The sequence below is a fragment of the Cynoglossus semilaevis genome, chromosome 18 (assembly GCF_000523025.1).
Source record: "Cynoglossus semilaevis isolate Cse_v1.0 chromosome 18, Cse_v1.0, whole genome shotgun sequence".
In the NCBI taxonomy this organism is placed as follows: Eukaryota; Metazoa; Chordata; class Actinopteri; order Pleuronectiformes; family Cynoglossidae; genus Cynoglossus; species Cynoglossus semilaevis.
The window spans coordinates 1970095-1994787 of record NC_024324.1 but is presented as its reverse complement, the minus strand read 5'-3'; the positions used below and the strand labels follow the sequence as shown (position 1 = coordinate 1994787).

Sequence of the window (24693 nt, the reverse complement as noted above, 5' to 3'; positions counted from 1 at the left end):
AGTGAGCTGCTGCTGGTGCCGCTGAGAGCAGATGTGCAGGTCAGCGGTCCGTGTAATGAATGGAAAAAACTGCAGGTCTCACTCTCTTTTACTTAGATGGTTTAGAAATGGTTTTGGTTGGAGGTCACATGACCACACGTGGACCACAACGTTCACAGAACAGAGGAACGACACCGAGGTCTAGGTCTGAGTACAAAAAAATATATCAGTCCTCTCTGTTTGGTTACAATTATGTTACCTACGCAGCATGACATGGTTCACATCTGCTCCAAAGAAAAGTATTTTTATAGAGAGTATTTTTAGGTCACAACGCAGCAGATTTTTAGAAAGAACTTTGATGGTTTTGAGTCTGAACTGTAAGATAAACTGATGTTCAATCTTTTTTGGAATGTTGCAGAGACACAGGGAGAACAGGAATTCTGTTATAAACTATCAGTGACACAAAGTGAAATGTTCGCTGTTCTTAAGAAAAAAAACAAAATCACAAACTTCATTATTGGTGAAAAACTGAAGTGTGACTCAGGAAGATGATGTTCCTTATGTTTTTTTTTTTTTATAAATGTGAGGTTTCAACTCTTGAACTTCTGTGAAAGCCATGATTTTTGTCATCATGATATCGTATTTCCCAGCAGCACCTCTGACCCACCTGCCTTCTCCTCCTCCTCCATGGGCTCCGGCTCAGGCTGCTCCACGGGACGGCCGTCCACGCTGGTGAAGACAAACGGCTTCTCCGAGGCCACCATTAGTCCTTTGCCCTGTGGTTCCACCGCGGCGTAGTGCGGCACCGACTTCCCCCTGAGGACCCTCCTCTTCCTCACCTCATATTTCTTCTCCTGACCTGGGAGTGGAAACAAATGATACTGTGATTACATCGGACGGTCATTTAGTCATTTGGTCATTTGGCCACAGTCTGAAGAGAAAATCTGTGAAGTCACTCATCCATCAAACTGTTTTCAAACCATTTTCTCTTTCATCATTATTTGGTTCAAATATAAATTCTTTTTTTTTACTCAGACTAGAACTAAGAACCAGAGCTCAAATACTATTTACCCCAGTGGGCAATACAGATCATTACATCCAATTACTCATGCATTAACTCACAGTCAATGAACAATAAGCACCAATGATTCGTAACCTTTACTTTGTGGAATGTTTTTCAACCTTGGTGCCGTGACTTAATTTGGGGTCACCTTAAATGTCGATTAATTGATTTAAAAAAAAAAATGTTTTCCAACTAATATAAATTAAGAGGGTGTGGTTTAACATGTGGATTTACTTTTTTTTTAATTAGTCAAGAACTGAACTGAAGGATCATCAACTTCCAGGTAATTAAAAAATGCTTCATGAGTGTTAGTGTAAGTCAGAGAGGCTGGAGGTTTAAAAGTAAAACTAATGTCTTTTCTGTGACTTGATGAATATGTCTGGAGGTTGCGGGTGCAGCGCCCACCTTGTCCTTCAGTGTTGGTCACTGTGATCCACTCCAGGTTCACAGAGAATTCACTCCCCTTGGTTTCCTCCGGGTCTTTCCTGATGCCGAGCAGCAGAACCTCCATGGCGTGGACTCCCGCCTGGACGTGTGAGACGCTGTGGAGGACGATGAAAGGCTCGCCCATGTTTTCACTGAACAGAGGCTGCGGGCGAAACCAGCAACATACAACAGTCATGTGACCAGGCTGCAGCGGCAGGAAACGACATCGCAAATTCATGAGATGCTAATTCATTCGTTCTGAAGTTAAATAAAGGCCGATTTGTAAATAAAAACAAAATGTCGCCCCACGGGGAGCGCGATGCGATTGAACTTAACATGAGCATGGAGTGCACTTGAATGCTTATTTGTAAGCAAATCCCAACTGTAGGCCTGTTAGCAGGACGCAGTGGAGTGGAAAAAAATGTTTATTTCTCATGTAAAAAAAAACTAATTAAAACACTGAGAGCTGGGGATGAAAAATTAAATCTTAAATTTGCATTGACACAGATCCTCTGAAGAATAATTGTATTTAAAATATAGGCAACAGGTGGGGTTTCTGAACAAGCTCTCTGATTGGTTGATTAAGGACACAAATTATTCACACTTTTATGTTCATGTAGAGAAGCAGGTCTGGAAATGTATTTAGAAAAATCTAAACTATTTTACCTGGCAACAAAAATACATTGTGCACAATAAATTTAATCAATCAATAATAATTATTATTATTTTACACATTCTGGAAAACCATTATCAATTTAACAAATTATTAGAAACCAAAATGTCACATTTTTTCATTGGTACTTTCTGTACCTTTTACTTTGGAACCTAACTTAGAATTTAGTCAAGTATTACGCGCTTCCACTTATTCACCATTAGAGGCCAGTACAAGGTGACGAATACGTGACATTATCGTCCACCTGAATGACTTCACCACTTTGATGACGTTACTCCCCGTCTGTTGGTTCACACTAACCTCCCACTTGGAATGTGAGCTGTCTCCTCTCTTGCCGGTGCGCAGGAGGAGCAGTCGGCCGTGGCCATCGCTCAGAGCAGCCCAGGTGGAGGAGGTGAGGCTGAGGGAGGCGCAGACGCCGTCTTCACACCGGCTGGGCTCAGCAGGTACACAGAAGACCTCTCTGGGCTTGGTGAGGGCAGTGTCCTGGTATGACAAGGTCAAAAAGTTAAGTCAGAAAAACACCAACCAAATACACTCTAAGTTTATTTATGGAATATTGGCTCGCAAAAATTTATTTGACACTTCCAGCACAAAAAGAAAACTCCAGAAGCTGAACAGAAAGTGAGCAGAGCTTTAACACCAATAGAACACGTGACAGATGACATGTTGTGGTGGTGGCCTAGTGGTAAAGGAAGCGGACTTCGGTCCGGAAGGCCCCAGGTTCGAATCCACCAACTGCCGTTTTGTTGTGCATGGTGTGCTGTGCTGTGCTGTGTCACAATGACAAATAAAGATAAGTTTAAGTTTTTAAGTTTAAGTTTAAGTTGATACAAGTGTTTATATATAAAAAAAACTTAATTTGAGCAGCGCAGTCTAACTCACACAGAATCAAATGCCGAACAGTGAGAAATAGAAAAGGCACAGAAAGGTCAGTGCTTTTATATCAGCCGAGGCCACGCTGAGAAAAATCAATGAGCAAAGTCGAAACTGGAGAACATCCATCGGAGGATCATTTCCTGGACGTCACTAAAATCAAACCGTTCGGTAGGAAAAAACAACTCTGAAACACAAACTGAGCAGCGTGTGCTCATCAGCAAAGTTTGCAGCCGTCACGTGGATGCAAATGTGACCTGGCGGTGATTCAGGCTCAGCATTGGATCACATTAGTAACAAACAGATACACAAACACTGATGAACTTCCATTCATCACTGCCTGATGTAAGAGAGTCTGAAAATGGATTGTGCAGCAGTCGTCTTCTTGTTACCATGGTGCGTGACACGGTGTATTATGTACCCTTGCGTATGATGCCCTTTGGAGGTGGTTGGTTCCACCGTCAGTGCTGTTAGCGTCCTAAACAGAGAGAATAAACCCTGTACTGTACTACCCAATGAGCAGAGACACAAAAGGCTGCCGCCGGGGGACGATAATTATCATGTGATGATTGTAATTAGAATCTGAGGTAACACGTTTCCATAAAGAGTCGATTCATGATGTGACTGAAAGCTAAAAAATCACTGTCTGATGGCGGTCTTTCAGGACAGTGTAGATGTATTATTGGAAAAAAAAAAAGAACCAACTCACAAAGCAGTAATTATCTTTAATCATGTCCAACAATGATGGAGACGCACCAAGAAGTCTTGGTGAAAAAAGGACATTCAGAGAATGTCTGGTTAACAAAAAACAAAAACCAAGTCAGTTATTATGGCCTTCACTAACAAAAGGTAGAAAAGGCTTTTTTTTTAAGGAGGATTTTTTCTCAAGAAGAAAAATACATTTTTGGTTAAATATTACACAACAGGCTACTGCATTTTCTGCACAATAATGTTCCTTATATACCAAAGCAACTTATATATGAAATGTATACGTAATACCATTAATGGGCTACTGCATTTTCTGCACAATAATGTTTAGTGCTTATCTGGTCCCAATCCCTTATATACCACAGCAACTTATGTATAACATGTATACATAATACCATTAATGACCACAAGAGGGCATTGTCGTAACAACTGCCGTGACAACTGGCTGCTATTGAGCAAGTAAAAATTTAAACAACTAAGTCATGCTAGTGACAGGAGAAGTGGGCTGTACTTTGGTAATGAACAAAGGGTTCAGGGGGGGACGGGACGGGGGACTGCCACTGTCCAGGGTCAGGATTTCAACCACAACCCTCTGAATATAAGCCCCATTCTTTAACCTACAAATAATAGGCATAAATATTCCAAAGTAGTAGTAAGTAACGAGGAGACATGCACAGATGATTTGGTGTCTACATGATCTGACAAATATACTGTAGCAAAGTTTGTATTTTTGGGAAAAACTACGGCATAATTATATGACATTCACTTTTAGACACTGCTTATTTACCATTTTATGTCTTTATTTAGCTTTGAAAAAAATATTTATGCAGTAAAAAAATATCAGTACTTAGGTCTAACTTTGTGTTGCACTTTGTCTTCCCACATAAACACCACCCAACAACTCACTGATTTATTTTACTTTTTCCAAAAACCTCAGCCCTGACCTGACCTGACCTTCAGAACAGCTTGGTGTTAAAATGTTAACATTAGAGTTTACAAAGATGTTCCTGCCAATGAAGCCATAATGACCAATGCCTGAACCACACAAGTATTAGATCACCACCTACTGGTGTGACAGGTGTATTAATATTTACCCAGCAATAATCCCTGCTGTCACAACACAATAAGCATTTTTGTCCTGAACAATCGAGGCTGCGCTCAGTACAGCATGTTGACAAGTAGCAATTAAGACGTGCACGTGTTGTACAAGCAGCAAGAACACGTTGAAGAAAAACCAGGAGAAATTAAAGGCTTACCAGAGTCACTGTGAGACTGACAACTCTGCCTTTGCAGTCCACAAACAACACGCTGTCTTCATACCAGGGGTCGAGGTGCAGGTAATTGTACATGCCAAAAGCACGCAGGTGTTCCAGGGTATACTGGGTGTCCTTCAACTTCACCTCCGCCACCGCTGAAAGACAATGAAAGGAATGGCACCGTTAGAAAAGACATGACTCAATCAACATTAAAACCTTCCTGTCAGTCAGTGTTAATCCTAAAATTACTGTCACACACAACACGCAGCTGAGTGGGCTGTTGTTACCGCCCACAAATAAACTTTGGCATCTGTCAGAGGCTACTGTTTGAAATGTTTCTTATTAATGAACAATAAAAAAAGATGGCATGGCAAAAAATAGGCCTATTTTTTAAACAAGTAAGACTAATTAATTATTGAGTTTTACCTTTTTATGACTTTGTTTCGACGACATGCTGCCTGACTCTTTACACTTGTATTATTAGAAACCATTTCAAGGAAAGGAGAGGAAAGGAAGGTGCGACATTGTGACACAGCACATCACTGCATACAACCAAATGTGACCTCTGTGGGGCGGGGCCATCCTCAGAGCACCTCAGTGGTAACTTGGCAGCTGGTGGACTCAAACTTGTAACCTTCCAGACCCAAGTTCTCTTCCTTAACCACCAAGCCACCACTGCCCCATTTCCAGTGACAGTTGGCATTGAACTACAATTTAAATCACTGAGTTACAGCTAGAGTATATACAGTATTGCCCAGTATTAACGGAGTAATTCTTACTTTAAGTTATTAGTAAACTGTCTGTAAATAGTTTGTTCTATTTGACCATATAACGAAGTGTGAGTTTCTCTCACCTGCATCGAGCTCAACGCTGTAAGTCGGTAAAGAATCCAGGGATAAACGATAACTTTCAAAGTTGGGGTCTAGCAGGTCTCTGTTGACTTTCAGGGAATAGTTAGCCGCAGCCATGGCTTTTCGGTTTTGACACACTCGTTAAGGGAATTATTAACAAACTGCCAAACCGAAATAAAACAGTGGAGAAGCCGAGAATGACACACGTTTCCGGTTTTGTGCAACACGGACTCATTTGACAACGGACCAGACAGAACAATTTATCTCCCTTTATTATTTCTACAGTGATTGGATTACATTAGTTTATTTTTTAAAATAAGTTTTGTTAAAGTCTTCTTATAATTGTAATGTAAAAAGGGAATATCTTTCAAATTCGTATCATTTTGTTTTTATTATTACGACGCGGAACGACGTTATTAGATAGCGATCTCCCCGGAACGCTTATGAGAAGGGACAGAGTGCTCCCTCGACTTATTAAACCCGACAAAAGGTAACGATTTGTGGAATTCCATAGTAATACGAGAGTGTTGCTGCATTTTTAGATTTTTTTACACTTAAGGTGACAAACATTTGTGTTTGATCGGTTCTCCTGCCAGATCATGAGCAAAGACTCACAGATGAGGGCTGCAATAAACCAGAAGCTGATTGAGATGGGAGAACGGGAGCGGTAAGGCACTTTATCTTTGTTCCCTCTGCAGTGATTTGTCCGTGAATGATATAAAACCAAACACTTGTATCTTACTGTTATTTTTACTTCGCAGCCTAAAGGAGTTGCTGCGGGCCAAGCTGGTGGAGTGTGGATGGAAGGACCAGCTGAAAGCTCACTGCAAAGGTTTTTTTTTTAATGTTGGCTTAAAATGCTGCCGTAAAATCACTATTCTGTGTAAAAGCATTTTTGAAATACTTTTCTAGTTCTATTGTCCTTGACCTACAACGTGATCTTTGCTCTGATCTCATCTCATGTGTCCAGATGTGATCAGAGAAAAAGGCCTGGAGCACGTCACAGTGGAAGACCTGGTGACAGAAGTCACGCCAAAAGGCAGAGGTAATGTTCAGTTCATTGATCCCTTGTCAATGGACGTTAAATCAACATTATAGAATATCTAAATACACTATATGGAATAGGTTGGTGTTTACATTGTTGTCCCTGTCTGTGCTTGGACGCTCACCCAAAGAGAACACAGAGTTCCAAACTATACCAGATAAGACCTTATCAGAATGTCACTTGGGTCTGAACGTGTGAATCATTTTACCAGAACTGATAAAACAACAACAACAAATATTTAACACGGCAACAAAGTGAATGTGGATTACGTTTGCTGCCGTCTGTGTGATTTTTATCTCTGCCTTTGATCCGTGGCAGTCCTCGCTGCACACTGAGACACGGAGGACGCAGACTACACTCCTATCTGTTTGAAAGAATGCAAAAGAAAAATATTCTTTTGTGTACGGTACGGCTGTTACTGTCACTGCGAGCCCTGGGTTTTCATGCATGTGATATTCCATGTTTATGTTTAAATCAAACGAACAGATGACAGTTTGTTTAGAACACACGTGAGCGCTGTGTTTTCTGCAGACGGAGCTCATTGGTTGGTCTGAGGTGACATCACATCACCTGTCTTTGCAGTGATGACAGAAGCATCTTGTCGGCTGCTTCTTTTTCTGTGCTAATGCGAGGTGACACAGTGTTAAACTGGTTTTAATGCTTCTATACATTCACTGAACTGAACGTGACTTGATTTTTGGAGAAAGAAAAATAAAAAATCGAATCAACCAAAAATTGTACGACCTCCGTGCTGCAGCTCTGTGGACTCCCTATGGGGTTGTGGACTCCATGTTGAAGACCAACGGCTTACAGGAAATCAGTGAATAATAAGATGTTGTCATTATTGTTTAGCTCCTCTGAATATTGAACAGGTTAGATTATTATGTTTTGTTGTGTACAATTGCATCTCGAGCTTTTTTTATTTATTTATTTAGTTGTTTTTTTAGAGGGTACTGCTCTAATTTGTTGTTTCTTTTCTCCTCTCTCCTCCTCAGCACTGGTACCAGACAGTGTGAAGAAGGAGCTCCTGACACGAATCAGAGCCTTTCTGGCTCAGCACGCCACCTTGTGAACGACAGCCTACGTGTCTAGTGTTTTTCATTTTTCTTCCCCCGTTGCTTTCTTTGTTGTTGTTGTTTTGTTGTTTTTTTTAACATGTTATAAATCCACCTCTCATATTGTTTGTTCTCAATCTGAGCATCACAGATGTGTTGTATATTTTTTGGTTTTGGTATCATGTGTTTTCATATGTATTTTACTTTGTTTTGCAGCATTTTTGGACAAAAAAAGTGAAATAAAGTCATGACTATTTTGTGGTCCTGTCTGATGGATTGATTATTGCATTAAAAATATGAATATATAATATTAATGTTTAACCTTGCTGATTTAGGTAACATTAGTATTTTTTGCACTAAGTTTTATTGTTTGTTTTTCCTCATTTTAATATCTATTACAGAGAAAAAAATATTTAAGGATAATTTACCTCGACCTCTGCTGACATTTAGTGGGTAAGGTTGAGAGATGGCTAACGTAGAGTCAACTTTAGATATTTTAAGAACAATTATGATTATTATTAGGGCTGTCCCATATTAACTTTTTTTTAAAACAATCCAAAAAATCTATATTTGATTCCGATATCAACCGATATATGCAGACATTTGTCACAATGACAATAATTCACTTTCATTTTCACATCAAATCTTCAGGTTACACAATTGTTCCTACCAATATTACAGAATTATGCTAATATGGGCAATATTACCGGATATCCCTAATTATCATGATTATAGAGTTGCTGCCGTTCAAGTCTTTGAACAAATATATATAAAAAGTTTTTTTTGTTTTTTTACCTTCGTACATATAATTATTTCGGCGTCTCTCACTAAACCTACCCTGAGAAAAAAAAACAACATTTTTTTGAGAAAAACCTTGTCCGTGTTTGAGCATGTGGGGGTTCATGACCCTGATGGAGCATCATGTTTTTTTTTTTAAATATCTTGAGTGGCAGCGGCAAGCATTTCTCTCACACACACACACACACACACACACATTCTGCATCATCGTGTGAACCAGCTGAACGACATAACTGCTCGTGTTCGTGACTCTGCACATGTGTGATTGCTCTGTGCATTCTCCAGTCAACAGAGACAATTGTGGGGGTATTTAAAGACTTTTAAATGGCAGTTTTAAAAAAAACATTAAGTGGAGGCTGCATTGAACAGGTAATGAGTTCAAAACTATTGGAGGAATTTGCCTTCGGAGCGAATCCATCTCCATCTCCATCCACGTGTTATCGTGAGAAAAGAGATGATGTAGTGTTTGAGCTAATATTAGGAGTGAGAGTTTGGGGGGGGAGAGGGGGGTGCTGACAGGTCTGCAATTATGGTGTTAGCATCAGGTTCTGTTTAAGTTCTGATGGATGTTTCATCAGGAAAGGTAACATTTCTTGAAGCGGTAATTATTATTTTTTCAACCTCCAGCAACATAGAGCTGGGACAGGATGTTGATGGAACATCTGCAGAATCACAGAGTGTCTCAACAACAGTCTTACATAACCCAGTTAGATAGGTGGTAAAAACCTCATGATGCCAGACCAGCTGATACACTGTGGGATTACACAAAAGATAATCCCAAAACAACAGGGAATGTCGTTCAGGCTGGACCTAATCCCAGAAAAACACACGATCATTCACACTCACATTCACACCTGCGGTCAAACTCGTCTAAATTCACTGGCCGTATAAAACCAAATTAGATGTCAAATGGGCCGGACCAGTACAATCATAACCTATTAACTTTAAATAAGTCAAGTTATTTATAATGAGTCAATGTTTTCCCCTTTGTTTTCATGCAAACACGTACAAGTATAATAGATATTTATTATTATTATTATTTGTATTTAAGGAAATATAATTGATGACTGTGTATTTTTTGCTATTTAAAAATTCATCAACTGGGCTGGATTTAACACCTTAGCGGGCTGGTTTTGGCACGCAGGCCATGTGTTTGACACCCCTGACGAACAGCAAAGTAATCCCTCAGATATAAATGTTTTTGAACGGATCTCCTCGCTGAAAGACTCTGATGATTATTACGTCTATTCAGCATGAGATTAGTATTATATATAATTATTAACAATGAATGTTTTTTTGCATTTCATTTGCCCCCCCCGCACCCCCGTCATCCCCTCTGACAAATACTAATCTGACAAATACTAATCTGACAAATACTAAGACTTACTTAAAGTCTAAAAACAGCTCTAATAACAGACAGTAAAAGACATGAATCACAGACTGTTACTGAAATTCCTGTGTAAAATCACAGACAGTCATTCTCAGTCTTTTGGACTGTGTTCCTCTTTTCCCTCCTGGAAGTCACCGAACTCTTACTTCACATCCTCCAAAAATACAACACTGCTATTTTTACACTTCTATATTTGAGATGTTTCAATCCATCTGACCTGACGAACACTTCAGATCACGTCATGCTAAAACGACTGTACTTCCTACGACTGTAATACACACTACAAAATGTTACTTAGTGATGTAGACTCAGGCTGCGGTTTTTAAAGCACCAGGTGCCTTCGCCAGGGGGCGCTGAAAAACAGAAGACAACTCAGGTTTCTTACTGAGTACTTTGTGTACTCTGTGTACTCTGCTGGCTCTAACCTACCAAAGTCAACCAATTGTTTTTGGATATGGCGTTTGGACTTCTTTGTTCTTTGTGTTTTTTTACCCAGAATGCACCTGAGTGCTCAGCACTGTCATAAATGTGAAAGCACGTCAAATACAGGGACCAGGAAACTTGATCTGCTCCAGTGTTTAACAAAGGAGACGTGGAACTGGACTGGTCTACCAGAAGCAGCCAGAGGAGCGGAGTTACACAACCTGAGTGTGGATGACATCATCACAACTTACACAACACGTGATGTCATTTACAGTCAAGTCCTACACACTACACACTCATCTCTCATGATAGATTCTGAAGTACCAAAAAAAAAACTGCTGAGGTTCTGATTTGTATATGTTGTCATAATGGTTCTCAAATGGAGGTCTGAGGAACCTGAGCAGGTCCATGGATTACCATCAGTGGGCCCATGAAACGGTTCTGGACAACTATATGTTATAATTATGTTTTTTGTCTTGTATTTTTGTCTTGTCTTTTTATCCAAATTAAACAATTATGTAAATGTTTGCTAACATTTAACTATGATTTGGCTAATTTTTCAGCTGACCATGTAACGTTTTTTTACTTTTAGAACCCCCTTTTTAAAAACCCCAGAAATTATTTATTTGTATTTTCTCCAATATATTTTTTTCACATATTGTTTTTTCAAACCTAAGTTAATTCTCTACATACTGTATTTTGAGAATACTCTGCTCTTGGTGATTTTTGTGCCCCAGGAAATGAGCAAAATGTCTGAGGCATCAACGCTGTATGACAAGTTTATTCTTAATATATTCTGTATACAGCCCTGTTGCTTTGCTGGTATATTTAAATTTAAAACTTTAATTTTTAAATTAATTTAAATACATTTATTATTGTGACAAAATAAATCATACTTATTTAGTTTAATATGTTTTTTTAAAGGGTTTCATCATCATACTCTTCAAGTTCCACTTTTTTGTAACACAAATTTTTTTTTCCTAACACTGTATCACATATGCAGTATTATCAGTGTGTTATTTATGTGTTTAGTTTGACGTGTGATGACAGCTGATTACAGACTACAGTGGTGCTGCTACTGGTAACAATGCAGGTGAATGTGATGATTCAATCTGTGCAGGCACCACCCACAGGGCGGACCAAGGAGCAGCAGTATAAAGTGGAGGAGTCAGTGCACTCTACAGCCAATGTGTGTTTGTGTACATGAGCGAGAGTGTGTGTGTGTGTGTGTGTGTGTATCAGCACACCAGAGACGAGTGACCAGTTAACCCCACTGTCTCACTGACAGAAGGTAGAGTTTTTACTCTTAATATTGATACACTGTATTATTGTGATATTTATTTCTAATCATAATTCTATATTCTACAGCACTGTACTGATTTTTTTATTAACAATTAACATTAAAATATTCGTTAGGTTAGTTCATTTTATTTTGTTATTACATCTGCTCTAGCAATTACAAATGTTTGAAGTTTTCCTACAGTTAAAGGTTTTTTTTTAAAAATCTCAAAATATCCTTGTGACAATACTATCGCAGTACATCACAATATATCGCAATATATCACATCCTGTATTGCGAAACGTATCGAATCTCTATTAAACTATTTAGTTAAAGGTTTTTCCCAATTGCATTATTTTTTCTTTAAGTCTTTGGTTAATTTTTATTTAGTTCTTTGTTTTGTGCTCGGAGGTTAAATTTTCCACCACTTCGTCCACGGCGTCACCTCCCAACCTCAGGCTGTAGGTGGAGCACCAGAGCAGCTCCATGAACATGGAGTCAGCGTTTAAAACCTCGGCTTTTCTGCTCACCCTGTGGTGCTGCTGCCGTGAGTCAAGCAGAAGAAGAATAAATAATCACCGGCTCATCTTGTAGTTTCCTAATGTTTTTTTTTTTTTCCTTCTTTTACTTCAGGGGCTCAACAAATTAACTACATAACCCCACGTGTTGGCAGCAAGGAGGGGGCGCAACATCTGACAATTTCAGGGAGTGGTGAGGCATTCATTCACACACCGTTTATATACATATATATAGATAAAACAATTACAATAATTGGATACTGATGTGTTGATATGCCTGATAACAAAACATGCCGCTCTCTAAACAAACCCTGTTATTGCAGCCATTATGTGCGTTAACACACAATGCAGAAGGTAATTACTTCACAAATTACACAATTTACAAAGTCATTATTACATCAAAATCGATATATATATATATAATACGCCATTTTATCTATATTAACCCCCCCAAGTTATTTTTTTTTTTTTAAATTATATATTATTTACTCACTAAAACGTCAGCTTATTTGTATACAAAAAAGAAGACTCTGTTACTGTTATTCTGTATAGATTATCCGTGAGTCGCTGTTCGAACAACAAGTATTTTTTTCGCCTCCATGTTACCGTCGACAGTCGAGTTTATCCTGTTGTTGTGTTTATGGCACAAGTTTAAATTTGCCTCAAGCCGAAAAATGTCCGCTTGACAGAAGCAGTGGACGCAGAGAAAACTTCCAAACGTCCAGACTGATGTTATTTGACTATCCAATCAAAGCACTTAAATCGCTGACGTTAACATACACCGGCTGCGAAGGCCTTAATGTAGCAACAAAAAATCTGATTTGTTAAAAAAAAAAACAGCACTTTCACCCTGTCTGACACACTGTCCGATGACTGAAATACGATTGGTTAAAAACTTGGTCGTATAAACAACTTTGTTTAAAAGTTGTTTTAAAAATATTTAAATGTCAATTGTACCTTAACAATAAATTCTCTTAATTTCCTTTTTTTTAAGGTTTTGCTCAGGAGCGCCAGTTCCAGCTGAATCCTCAAAGCGACACGTTTGGTAACCGTGTAACTCTGGTGTCAGACAAATTCTCAGTCCCCTGTGACGTGGAAAGAGATTCCACACATGGAGACCAGATCATATGTTACACCAGGTAGCCACGGGCCACAGCAACTTAAATTACTCCATACACCAGCACAGGAAATGCACCTTTTGTTTGATATTTTTAAAGGCCATTTTGGATATTTTGCCTAGTTTGATTAGCAATTTGTTTTTCTGAGTTACCCTTTTAGGTGATTTTAAATTCTAATCTCTTATTGAGTTTTCTATTTTCCCACAAAATAATCTCTGACTGATTATTAAGCTTTATTGGCTAAGATTTCCATTGTATTATGTTGTTTTTCAGCTACATTTTAGGCTAAATATTAGCGTGTTCAATGTTATTTAGCTAATCTAAGTGTCAGTTACATTTACCTGTTTTTGAGTTTGCAATAATTTTGGCTAATAAGTTAGCTAACAGTTCCTCTGATTAAATGTTTTATTTTTACAGACCTATGCCATTCGATCAGTATGTGGTACGCGTGAGCGTGGATGGCGTTGACATCCCTGAGAACAACATTTGCGGCGGTGCTAACAAACCCTACCACTGCAGCCTTTTTGTATGTTTGCAAAAAACAAATGCAGCACCAAACTACAAACAATACCATGTCTAGTTCCTAATGTATTTACATCTTATTCCCCTGTTATTTTTTTTATTTTTTTTCCATCCTCAGACTGTGTGGTATCGCACTCCTACGATCACATCGCTGACACCTGCCACTGGACCTCCAGGTACAATTACTTCTCTAACACGTGAAGTGAAATGTGATCATATTTTAAAACCACTTCCATTCAACAACATGAACTCACTGCAGGGTCGTTGGTGACGATCAGAGGACTGATCTTCACAGACGTGTACGGCAGTAACTCAAAGAAGAGCTCCAACAACATCAATTCCAGATTCTTGAGGTATGAATGAAAACAAAAATGTTGTGGCCAAATAAAAATAGATGCTGAAAGATTTCCAAATCCCTGATCTAGGTTCATTTTTAGTCATTTTCATTAGTCAAATTCTTTTTACTCCCATTGGTCATTTTTACCTGTTTGCAGAGTCTACATGGGTGGAACGCCCTGTGAACTGATTAAACCCAACTCAGACGAACTGTAAGTACTTGTACTACGACTATTTCATGTAAAAAATAAACAAATGTTGTACACAGGTACAGCTTCAGTTTCTGGAGCACTGACATTTTTTTCATGTGTCCAAAGATATGAACTGCGGTTGGACCACGACAGATCGTGGTGGGGATACATGAGCTGCAAAATGACAGGAACGTTTGTCGGTAAGAAGCTTCGAGCCACAGCTAAAGTTGTCTCATGACGCGGCAACATTGTTACAAATTAAATCAGTCAATATCGTGACATTTTAACCAACACGTTTGTTCTGTTTCCCCCTCAGGACATCACAACTTAACCTACATCCTCGATGGTGATTTCGGAAGGTAAGGATTTTATTAGTGGTGGAAACTATTTTAAAATAAATTCTGTCATTGGGCCACTATTTTAAAATAAATTCTGTCATTGGGTCATTTGTCTGGACCAGGACTGTTGTATAACGTTGTTTTTTTTTTTATTCCTAATCTATAGATCACATGCCGAAAAGTATCTACTTAAAGTTTCATCTCTCAACAACCTTCACATGTTCCAAACCTATACAGGTAACGTCACCCACACAAGTCTTTATATTTATGGTAAAAGTCTAATCTTTGTCCAAGTAGTGGAGATGGATTTTTTTTTTTTTAAAGGAAAGAATTGAGAAAAATATGTTTTTGTTTCTTACCTTTTAGAGTTGACAGGCGTCTCTCCATCCTCGGGCAGCGTCATGGGCGGAACGCTGCTGACCGTTCACGGCAGCAGGTTTGACAACACCAGCGAAGAGATCCGCGTTCTGGTCGGAGGTAATCCTGCAACACGAGAGTGAAAACTGACTGTGATTAAATATTCAGTGTAAACAAGTGACTGATAGAGAAAACTGAAGTTCAACTAAACTTTCTTGTTACTACTTGTTTAGTACTTTATTTTTGAAAATTAGAATTATAAAGGCAAAACAAAAGAAGACAGCGACAATATGTTGTTTTGCTGTAGCAACCAACCATGACAGTTGGTGAATTTTGCATGCAGCCAGACCTAGTGAAAAAAAAAAACTTTTCTACTCAGTGCAGTGCAGTAAACATACTGATGTCGGTTAATAAAAACAGGTGACGTTTTTGCCTAAATGTTCAGGTTCAGGTTGATTTTTACATACAAGAAACTTGTCAGTTGTATCTTGTTTTTTTTCTTGTCATTTCCTGTCATTGTTGTCTCCCAGGACACAGTGTTTTCATGGTACAACAAAGAGCTACACTTTGTCTCTCCACAAAACAAAACCCAGCCCGTTCAGGGCTTACAATTATTTTGTTGTGTTGCTAAAGAATCTCCTTCAGCAACACAACGGAAAAAAGTCTGCACATATTTGACAACAAAAGGAAAAATGTGGAGTTCCTTCACAGTGAAGACAGAGACCCAGCCGACCATGTCAGTGCTTTGTGGGTCACTTCACAGACTGCTGGTGCTCAGTTACGCCTCGTGTTCGGAGCAGTCTGTGTGGAACTCCTTGTTTTTCAGTCTGTGTCGTGTCTTTTCCATGTTACTGTACAACGTGCCAACATGGAACAAAAACCTCAGTGAATGACAGTCAGTAGATACAGTCAGCATTTATCAACTCCATGATATTGGGGATGTGGAGTTGGCTTTGTCAGAAAAGCAAACTGATTGGATGGTATTTAAATAATTACAATATTTGGAGTTTTCTTTCCAGAATCCAACACTATTACTTTTGTATAGTCAGATACAACAAATACCTTTCCTATGGTTTCTTACAGGTACGTCCTGGGCCATATTTATTGGGGCTAACATTGCTATGCTATGCTAAGGCTATTCCTTTGATACCAATTAAACAAACAAGCCAGTGTCTGGTACTTCACATTTGTTCCTGCAAATCCCCAAAGCCTGCCTTACCATGTACAATTTTTGGCCTCAATTTGCGTCGGAAACACGACCTGAAAAAAAATATAAAACAGAAATTTTGATTAACCATTTTACAATTACTCATTTTATTTATTTGAATATGATAGAGTTTATTTAGCACCAAATGTTCATACAGTCCAAGTGACATGAGAGTAAAACCCTATAACCTTAGATATTTAAACACAGTATCATCATCAAGTTTCAAAAAGGTGTTTTTATCCATTGAGCTTCTTTGCTTTTGTTCACCTGATGCTTGTTTTTTTTCCAGGCCTGCCGTGCGAAGTCCAGAGCTGGTCTGACGACACCATCACGTGCAGGACTGCGGCGCACACCATGGACCCTAATGTGACGCTGTACCCAGGTGAGAACATTTTGTCTCTCCAGTCTATTGTTGTCGTCTCCCACCGTCCCGCACCCGTCTCTGTGGTTTCTGCTGTGTCATTATCTACACAATGGACATAATGACATTTGTCAAGTCAGTCGGCGAAAGAATCTGAACCATCTGTCAACGGAAAAAGTCTGTCCTGAAGATTATGATTTCACTCTGTCACATGTCACAGCTTATCACATCTCAGACGACTTTGATGTCTGTCCGTACCAACAGTTATCACGCACAGTGATCACGCACAGGACAAAAGCCTGTTTTAATCACGCATTCCATTAATTGTATTCATCCTACACGGCGATCTTTGTTTTTTTTATAAACCTGGTCCCCTTGTAAGGTCTCTTGATCGAGGGAGCATAGCAACCAGGAACCATCAACCAACCGACAATGGATCATAGATTTGATTTTCACACTTTTCTTCTTCTGTCTGACTTCCGTCCAGGCAGCAGAGGTTTAAAGGTTGAGGGCTGGAATGACACAAGGCCACGATATTTGTCCAACATCAGGGACCTCAACGAAAACTCCACCGGATACTGGTCCGAATGGATCGACTCCTTCCGCCACACCTACGTCAAAGACCATGATTATTTCTGCACCCACACCCGGGGCTTCTTTGTCCCGCCTTCCAGCGGCAACTACAACATGTACCTCCACTGTGACGACCGCTGTGAGCTCTTCATGAGCAACTCCAGCCGACCAGAAGACAAAGTATGGACCAGAGTGACACAGAAATGTTGAAAGGTTGAATGTTTGCTGTAACATTTCTTCTTCTCCACTGAAGGCTAAAGTCGCTCACCAGCCGTATTATGTCAGAGACCACCTCAGCCTGGATTCACAAAAGTCTGACGTCATGCTTTTAGAGGGAGGGAAACCGTACGTATGACTTCACACTAAACAAACAACATTGTACTCTGCCGTGAGAAAATACAGGCCAAAAAAAACCAAAACAAACTCCAACACTCCTGCAGGTACTACATTGAACTTCTCCATCAAGAACATGCAGGGGCAGCAGACATCAACATTGGCTTCTTTAAAGAGGACAGCACATTTACAGAGGACCAGACGGATGATGCCGTCAACGAGGTCCAGTATATCATAGCCAAGTATGACGTGTACGATGAAGAACAGGTACGTGACCTATCTGACCTTTTGACCTGCACTAATCTTTTTGTAAAGATGGAACTATTTTTGGCCTCTGATTTAATATTTCATTGCCTCAACTAAAGAACGAAAGGAAAAAGAACCAAAAATAAATTGTCTTGTGTCTTGTCAGGTGTTGACCTTTAACCTTTGGCCCACTGACACCGTCAGTGTCAAAGAGGTTCAGAAAGTGACTGTTAGCTGCGCCACCGAATTCTGCGGCTCCTTCAGTCTGGGATACGGACCCGCTAAGACCGGTAACAGGAAGAAAAGTTTCTAACCCTAAACCTTACTTGGCTTTTTATTTTTCGAAAGACGAGTTTTATCGTCACTTTGTTTCTGTGTTCTTCAGAACCAATACCAGTCGGTTCCAGTGCTGCCGTGGTGGAACGCGCCTTGGGAAACCTGTGGTCCATCAAACCTGACACGGTTGAAGTCACTAAAGCAGACGACAACGCCGGATCTCACTACACTGTCACGTTTAATTCTGACAGAGGTGAGAAAAGAAGAAAAATGCAACTTGAGTTTCTATCTCTGCCGATGAGAGCCTGGATTTATTTATGGAATCCACTCGTAACGAAACGTAGAGACATATAATCAATCAACTAAGAATCATGTAATGTTCTCTTTCTTTTTGGAACCCAGGCGACTTCCAGCCTCTGACCTCGGAGGTGTTTGGAGGAGACGCCACCATCAGTGTGGCTGAACTGACCAAGGGGCAGAGCAACATGGAGACGTTCACTCTGCTCTGGGAGGGAATTCCTACAGAGCCTCTGGCCTTCAACGCATCTGAAGCTCAGGTGAGTGACTCAACCGCACATCACGGAGGTTTTGTGACTTTTAAAATATGGGTCGCCAGAAAAAATAGTTAGGGAAACACTGGGTTAAAATGTGCTGAAACGAATAACCCTGCAATTTAGCTCTGAATAGCTACAAGCTAGCCAAGCCCAGCTAAATGGGTGAAAGCTCAGACAACATGAGTCTTGGCGCTAAAATAATCCCAGAATAGTTTTTAAAGATGCTTAAATGTGAGCTGAAAAACACTGAATTGACATGAATGCACGTTACAGACAGGAAATAAACATTGGACCGCAGGTTTCTACCTCCTGAGACAAAACACAATCTGCTCTGGTAATGTTTGATGTTGTGAATGCGTTGGTGAAACCTGACAGGTCCAGACGGCGCTGGAGAACCTGATGACAGCCCAGTGTCCCGCCGAGATCCTGACCACAGAGGGAAGAGACGTCAAGTACTCCCAGAACTTTGAAGACGACAACTCCCAGGTGGGTGGACGAGGAAGAAGAGGACGAAGGAGGAGAGGGAAAGCCAGAAAGGTTTTTGTGCAGTTTGTAATCGTGCTGTGTGTGTGTGTTCTCACCAGTTTAACACAGAAGAAGAAGGAACGCCGGTGCAGTACTCTGCCTTCTGTGGCCAGTGGTCCCTGAAGAACCCACAGGTTCTTTTCAAAGACACCTACACCAAAGCTGCTGGAGGCCAATACAATAAGATCACTTTGAGTCAACACCCAATGGTAAAAACACAACACAACTACAACACACCGGACAATGGAACTTATGCGTAGTGTTGTAAATTAAAATATATATATATATAAACGTATATATATATATAGTTGTCAGGATAAAGTATATATGTCATACGTCTGACTCTGATCTCAAAACTCCATCCAGTTTTTTAAAACTCATGAACTAATGACGAGATAATAATCATTTAATAATTCAATACAGAAACAAATACAAAAATACAGTTGTTTACTGACAACATGGAATTATTTATAAAATATTGTTATGAATTATTAAAATAATCAATACCATTCCACATGCTCCTCCTCCAGCTGTGCTTCGCCTACAAGGGGAAACTCCAGGACAAAGTAGGGATGAAGTTTTCCTACATCAACCTTGAAGGCGTCACCAGCACAGTGACTGCAGAGATCAGCGTCTCCTTCAACAGAGGCCAAGATCAAAACTTAACACACACACACACACACACACATATATATATATATTCAAGCTTTGAATAATTCAAGATTGAAGGACTTTAATCCCAGATTCTGTTTCCTGCTAACATTTTGATCATCTGACATCTTTGATTCTCAGAATTCAAACCTTAAAGTTCTGTTTTCCAAAAGTATTTGAAATTGAAATACATTTTGGCTTATAGTTAAACAGTTGACCCTTTATTCTTATAAATTAGTTTAAATACAATGTTTTATACAGATATGAAAAACTAACAAAATTCTCTAGAATTACAGATTTTTTCACCACCAAGACAGTATTTGTACCATGACAAAAGTCTTTCGCAGTATCTTCAGTATTCTCCGATGAACCGACGATGTTCCTCCACAGGTGGAGCTACACCTGCATGGACCTGGAGGAGTCTCTACAGGCCCAGTATCTGGGCACCGCCCACAGTCTGGCCGAGTTTTACCTCTACAAAGACCCGTCTGGAGAAGACTTCTACGTGGACGCTGTTCACATTGGGAAGTTGTTCACCACCGTCAATGTGAACGGTACGCAACCAGAAGTTTTTATCATATATGAGGGGAAAAAAAAGTTCAATCATGTGTTGAAAATACCCAAACACCTAATGATATCTTCGTGTTCTAGCTACATGTAGCCAACTAGCTTAATGCTAGTTACGTCATCCACTTTCAAAGGTATTTTCCAAACATGTAGATTTTGTAAATGTGTGCCATCTCCCAGGTGTCCCTCTCCGGAGGAGGCCGCCACCGTTTGAGCTCAGCGGCCGATCCTTGGAGACCTTCAGTGTTGTCCGAGACTTGTCCAGTGATTCTCAGATCAGTTATCAGATTCAGGCCAGACCGGTGGACTGTGCCTTCGACTTCCCCATGATAGAAGTTGGCTTCCTGCAGGTAAACCGGCTGATTTTTACTGCTCTGAAAAATCCTGAATGAACCTGTTTGAGTCTATAACTCGGGCCGTGGATGTTGTCGGACACAGGATTATCGCAGGTCTGAGCTGCTGAAAACTGAAACCCTTGTTAAGAAACGTCTCCAGGCCCAGAAGAAGTATCACAGACAGAACACAGTCACAGAACAGTAAACCAACAATGTGGTTTCTCTAAATCTGTCTTAAATGTCTTGGGAAACTCCAAAAAATCCAGACAGACAACAGCCTGGGGCCGGAAATCCAACCCTCGGCACCACCCAGATTATGGATAATCCCACCAGGATACACGCGCCGAATTACCCAATCAAACCTGATGACGATTATTTTAAAAACGTCACACAGAGAATTTCCTGTAGACAAAAAGAGGAAGCGGTGATTTCTGCAGAGTGTAGTGTCGTAAAAACGGGAAGTGTTGCGTGGCCTGAGGTCATGTGACTGTTGGGAAAAAAGGGTGCGTTAATGTGTCGGGGGCGGCGTCCGTTGTTGCATTCAGTTGAATTAAATCCCCAGGTCTCTGTAGTGTTTTGAGATGGATCTTTTTCAATTGAAAAATTTCAGTGAAACATTCAAACCTGCAGGGTGCGCTAAAACACACTTTGAAAATCACACTGGAAAAATAATCTCCCAAGCGCTCCCAGAAGGAGAACTCAAATGGACAAGCACAGTTGAATTATTGACCATATTTACCATAAAAAAGGTATTTCTCGGATGCTCCAAACATGCGTACAGAAACAATCAGAATAAATAATATTTAAAAAGGATTTTGGAACTGTTAGCCACTGTCAATTATCGCATTAGCAGTTAGCCGAGAAGAGAGCTCATCGTGGGCCTTTAGTATCTATTATCTATATTCTTGAAACTGACTGATGTGTTTTCTGACTGGTTTTAAAGTCGGTGAGCAGCAGCAGCGACGCGGCAGTGTTCCAGGAAGGCACGGGCACCGTCAGCGTGTCTCGACCTCATCGAGCTACAAGGCCTCTGTCCGGCACCTTCGACGTGGAGATTTATGGAGGACGAGCTGAAGGTGATTGGAGACTGGACTGGAGGTTAAATGGGCCAATAATCTGTCCATTAGTAGAAGATTTCAGATTAGACTAAGCGGGTGAAGTCGCCCTCTGCTGGTCTAGTGACTCTTCCGGGTCCTAGTCCAAATTTGAAGAAGTCAATGGCGACAGTCACTGAGTTTCTGCTGTCGTTGAAACTAAAAACCACTTTTTACCTGAAGGTTCATTTTATGTTCCATACATCTTTTGGGCAGGATTTCCAAAGATTCTCTGGTTACGTTTGTTTACTCCTGATGTGAAGATGTCACAGACACAATACCCTTGTTGTCCTGGTGTCCTCCTCAGGTCTGTCAGTGGACATCGGTGAGGACGATCTAAAGTACGCTCTGGAGGGAATCGAAGGGACGGGACAGCTCAAGGTTCAGTGGAGGGGAAGTTGTAGACGGCCCAAATGGCGTGTGGAGTGGCTGACCAAGCCTGGAGACCAGCCAATGTTCCAGGTCTGTGTCTGAAAACTGTCCAAGGACCAACTGCTTCTCCCTTTATAAAAGTTAGCCGAGGATACTTGAATGAGAGTTAGAAAACTGGAGATGATTATAGGCCCAGAGAAGGATTTAACTTTTAAATGGCTAACCTTTAACTCCAGGTTCATCAAAGGTTAGCAGCATTTGCTAGAAAGTTGCTGAAAGTTGGCAAAAAAATAAATGTTTTTAGAAGCCGTGGCTAAAATTATTATTATTCGCAGATCAATGACTCATCAGTCATCGGCAACAACGTCGAGGTTTTCGCCAAGGAGGATAGGAAAGGTGGGCTGTTGATTCGCAGCCTGTCGGGCGATTTCTTCCGTGTGGCAGAAACCAAACCACAGGTACAAAAGTCAAAACACCTCCAGCACAGAGTGGGTTCAGGATGTGGCGTCTGCATTATGTGCCTGTCAGTGTGGCTGTATAGATTCTGTCTTCTCACTCACACATCCTGCAGAGCCGGTCCTGCTGCTGTCGTTCAATTGTGTAACGCTGTCATATTTATCGACGCCTCAGGAGACAAATTAATGTCTTTACGTATCAGCTCTGTTTTTGACATGTCTGACAGCGACAACCGTGTTCTTCTGTTGTAATCCCATGATGTCGGTGGGCAGGTGGAGGTGTTCATCAACGGCATCCCTTCCAAATGTTCAGGCGACTGTGGGTTCGAGTGGAAGGAGGAGCTGACGCCAGTTGTGAGTGGAATCAGTCCATCAGCAGGTGATCATTTCTCTGGACTTGCCCTTTAGACGATAAGCCTGTTGTCTAGACCAATAAAAATAAAAGAAATCTTGGTCACAGTTCCCAGGGACGCAGCTCTGAATGTTGTAGAGTTTAAAGTATAAACGTGAACTCCAGATTCTTCAGTTCTGGATTGAAGAGCTCTTTTGGGTTCAAAGATAAATGTCTTCAGTGGTCTTAAAAAAAACAGGTCCCTCCATCTGAGACAAATATCTGAACTTGACCATTTAGGAGTGAGAACCTCCACAGACTCCGTCTCCTAATGGACTTGAAGTCAGACTTGACTTGAGTGTCGATGTGAACCCGTGTCACTCGTGTTTTTAGGATCCATTGGCCTAGGAACTCTTCTGACCATAAGTGGGTCGGGCTTCAGCTCCGTCAATGCCTTCGTCACGGTGGGACCGGCGGAGTGTGATGTGGAATCAACCACAGGTGAGAAGAAGATCGTTATATAAAAATATACTGATAGTGAAAATAACGACTGAGACTGGAATCAGAAAGAGACTCCTGTGTTTTCAGAGACCACTGTGGTCTGCAGACTGGGCAGTGCCAGTGCTGGTACTTACCCCGTCTCAGTCAGCTTCCCCTCCCTGGGTCAGGCACGTTACGTAGACAACATCATCCCTGAGTTCACTATTCAGCTCCTCGTCTCGTCCTTGTCCCCGCTGACTGGAAGTTTGGCAGGTAAAACCAGAACCATCCTTCATGTTGATTGAATTTGGAGATTAAAGTTTATGTTTCCAAAAAGTGAGTCACAGATTTTACTAGACAGGTCACATGATCCAAAAAAGGTGTCTCTCCTATTGGCTGATAGACTTTGTGAAATCTCAGATTAACAACATACAGGGATTGAAACTGCTTTTCTTTGTTTGGCCTCAGGGGGCACACTTCTCACAGTGACAGGTCACGGCTTCAGCTCCAACACTTCAGTCACCGTCGGACTTGAGGAGTGTGTTGTCGTTGAGGCCAGTGAAAGCGAGCTGAAGTGTAGAACGCCATCAGTAAGTACACAGTCGTCAGACAAGTCACCAGTGACTCGGACTTGGACTCGGAATTGTAACGACTTTTTATTCCCAGTGATGTTGAGATTCATTCACACTTTTTTTTTCTTCTGTGACACATGTAGACCTGGGCCTCAGATCCTAAGGAAAAACATTTTAAAACGTTTTTCTGTGTCTTAGACTCTTCGTTGAAATACCAACAACTCGTAGCCAACTTTTTCCTTCACCTCAAGTCCCCGTGACATGAGAACTCCGGACCTGACTTTTGCACCAAGGCTAATTAATTAAATCATTCCAGGGTTCTGCAGGATCCTCGGATGTGTACGTGTCGTTGGAGGACATCAGCACCATGGCCTCTGACCAGTTCACCTACGACGCAGGGTTCACATCCCAGATCACGGGCCTCAGTCCAGAGACCACCACGGTGTTCGGTGAGTTGACTCCAATCATTACTGAAAGCATTAAGGGTTTTTCTTCTTGTTGCAATTTGTCCTTAATAACTAATTTTTTCGATTTACTTAATAAAACACAACAAAAGAGT

At 40.6% G+C, this 24693-nt stretch overlaps 3 protein-coding genes across 6 annotated transcripts in view; 2 read left to right on the top strand and 1 right to left on the bottom strand.

Annotated features, from left to right (window-relative positions):
- nudcd1 (NudC domain containing 1) overlaps window positions 1-15307 on the bottom strand; it is a 30060-nt gene extending 14753 nt beyond the window's left edge. The window contains exons 1-5 of one of the 2 annotated variants that reach the window (XM_008331053.3): window positions 15205-15307; window positions 4982-5136; window positions 2442-2627; window positions 1448-1631; window positions 647-838 (exon numbers count right to left, since the gene is read on the bottom strand). In XM_008331053.3, coding sequence (XP_008329275.1) covers window positions 647-838; window positions 1448-1631; window positions 2442-2627; window positions 4982-5136; window positions 15205-15232 — 745 coding nt within the window. In that variant the 5' untranslated portion in view covers window positions 15233-15307. Of the gene's footprint in view, window positions 1-646; window positions 839-1447; window positions 1632-2441; window positions 2628-4981; window positions 5137-5834; window positions 6084-15204 lie in introns of those variants that run through there. The other variant, XM_008331052.3, reaches the window with a different exon arrangement.
- On the top strand, window positions 6238-8194 carry LOC103393926 (transcription and mRNA export factor ENY2-2). 2 transcript variants are annotated; one of them, XM_008331054.3, is made up of 5 exons: window positions 6238-6322; window positions 6429-6499; window positions 6594-6664; window positions 6803-6877; window positions 7873-8194. In XM_008331054.3, exons 2-5 carry the CDS (start codon window positions 6432-6434, stop codon window positions 7947-7949), a joined length of 291 nt encoding a protein of 96 aa, XP_008329276.1. In that variant the 5' UTR covers window positions 6238-6322; window positions 6429-6431; the 3' UTR covers window positions 7950-8194. The 2 variants fall into 2 exon arrangements, with proteins under 2 accessions (XP_008329276.1, XP_024920980.1); XM_025065212.1 differs by lacking the exon at window positions 6238-6322 and having other exon boundaries at window positions 6341-6499.
- pkhd1l1.1 (PKHD1 like 1, tandem duplicate 1) overlaps window positions 11715-24693 on the top strand; it is a 29902-nt gene continuing 16923 nt past the window's right edge. Inside the window, exons 1-32 of one of the 2 annotated variants that reach the window (XM_008331056.3) lie at window positions 11715-11834; window positions 12234-12369; window positions 12456-12533; window positions 13335-13479; window positions 13876-13984; window positions 14099-14156; window positions 14240-14333; window positions 14475-14528; window positions 14634-14707; window positions 14824-14866; window positions 15012-15082; window positions 15212-15322; window positions 16699-16791; window positions 17258-17523; window positions 17597-17688; window positions 17784-17943; window positions 18089-18212; window positions 18308-18451; window positions 18601-18755; window positions 19128-19238; window positions 19337-19486; window positions 19808-19932; window positions 20319-20482; window positions 20676-20845; window positions 21774-21906; window positions 22232-22386; window positions 22632-22754; window positions 23025-23130; window positions 23476-23583; window positions 23671-23835; window positions 24031-24152; window positions 24451-24583. In XM_008331056.3, coding sequence (XP_008329278.1) covers window positions 12309-12369; window positions 12456-12533; window positions 13335-13479; window positions 13876-13984; window positions 14099-14156; window positions 14240-14333; window positions 14475-14528; window positions 14634-14707; window positions 14824-14866; window positions 15012-15082; window positions 15212-15322; window positions 16699-16791; window positions 17258-17523; window positions 17597-17688; window positions 17784-17943; window positions 18089-18212; window positions 18308-18451; window positions 18601-18755; window positions 19128-19238; window positions 19337-19486; window positions 19808-19932; window positions 20319-20482; window positions 20676-20845; window positions 21774-21906; window positions 22232-22386; window positions 22632-22754; window positions 23025-23130; window positions 23476-23583; window positions 23671-23835; window positions 24031-24152; window positions 24451-24583 — 3697 coding nt within the window. In that variant the 5' untranslated portion in view covers window positions 11715-11834; window positions 12234-12308. Of the gene's footprint in view, window positions 11835-12212; window positions 12370-12455; window positions 12534-13334; window positions 13480-13875; window positions 13985-14098; window positions 14157-14239; window positions 14334-14474; window positions 14529-14633; window positions 14708-14823; window positions 14867-15011; window positions 15083-15211; window positions 15323-16698; window positions 16792-17257; window positions 17524-17596; window positions 17689-17783; window positions 17944-18088; window positions 18213-18307; window positions 18452-18600; window positions 18756-19127; window positions 19239-19336; window positions 19487-19807; window positions 19933-20318; window positions 20483-20675; window positions 20846-21773; window positions 21907-22231; window positions 22387-22631; window positions 22755-23024; window positions 23131-23475; window positions 23584-23670; window positions 23836-24030; window positions 24153-24450; window positions 24584-24693 lie in introns of both variants that reach the window. The other variant, XM_025065195.1, reaches the window with a different exon arrangement.

Coding starts and splice junctions, on each gene's coding strand:
- LOC103393926 (XM_008331054.3), top strand. CDS start 6,432: ATGAGCAAAGACTCACAGATGAGGGCTGCAATAAACCAGAAGCTGATT. Junction 6,500..6,593: donor GAGATGGGAGAACGGGAGCG/GTAAGGCACTTT, acceptor TTTACTTCGCAG/CCTAAAGGAGTTGCTGCGGG. Junction 6,665..6,802: donor GCTGAAAGCTCACTGCAAAG/GTTTTTTTTTTA, acceptor TCATGTGTCCAG/ATGTGATCAGAGAAAAAGGC.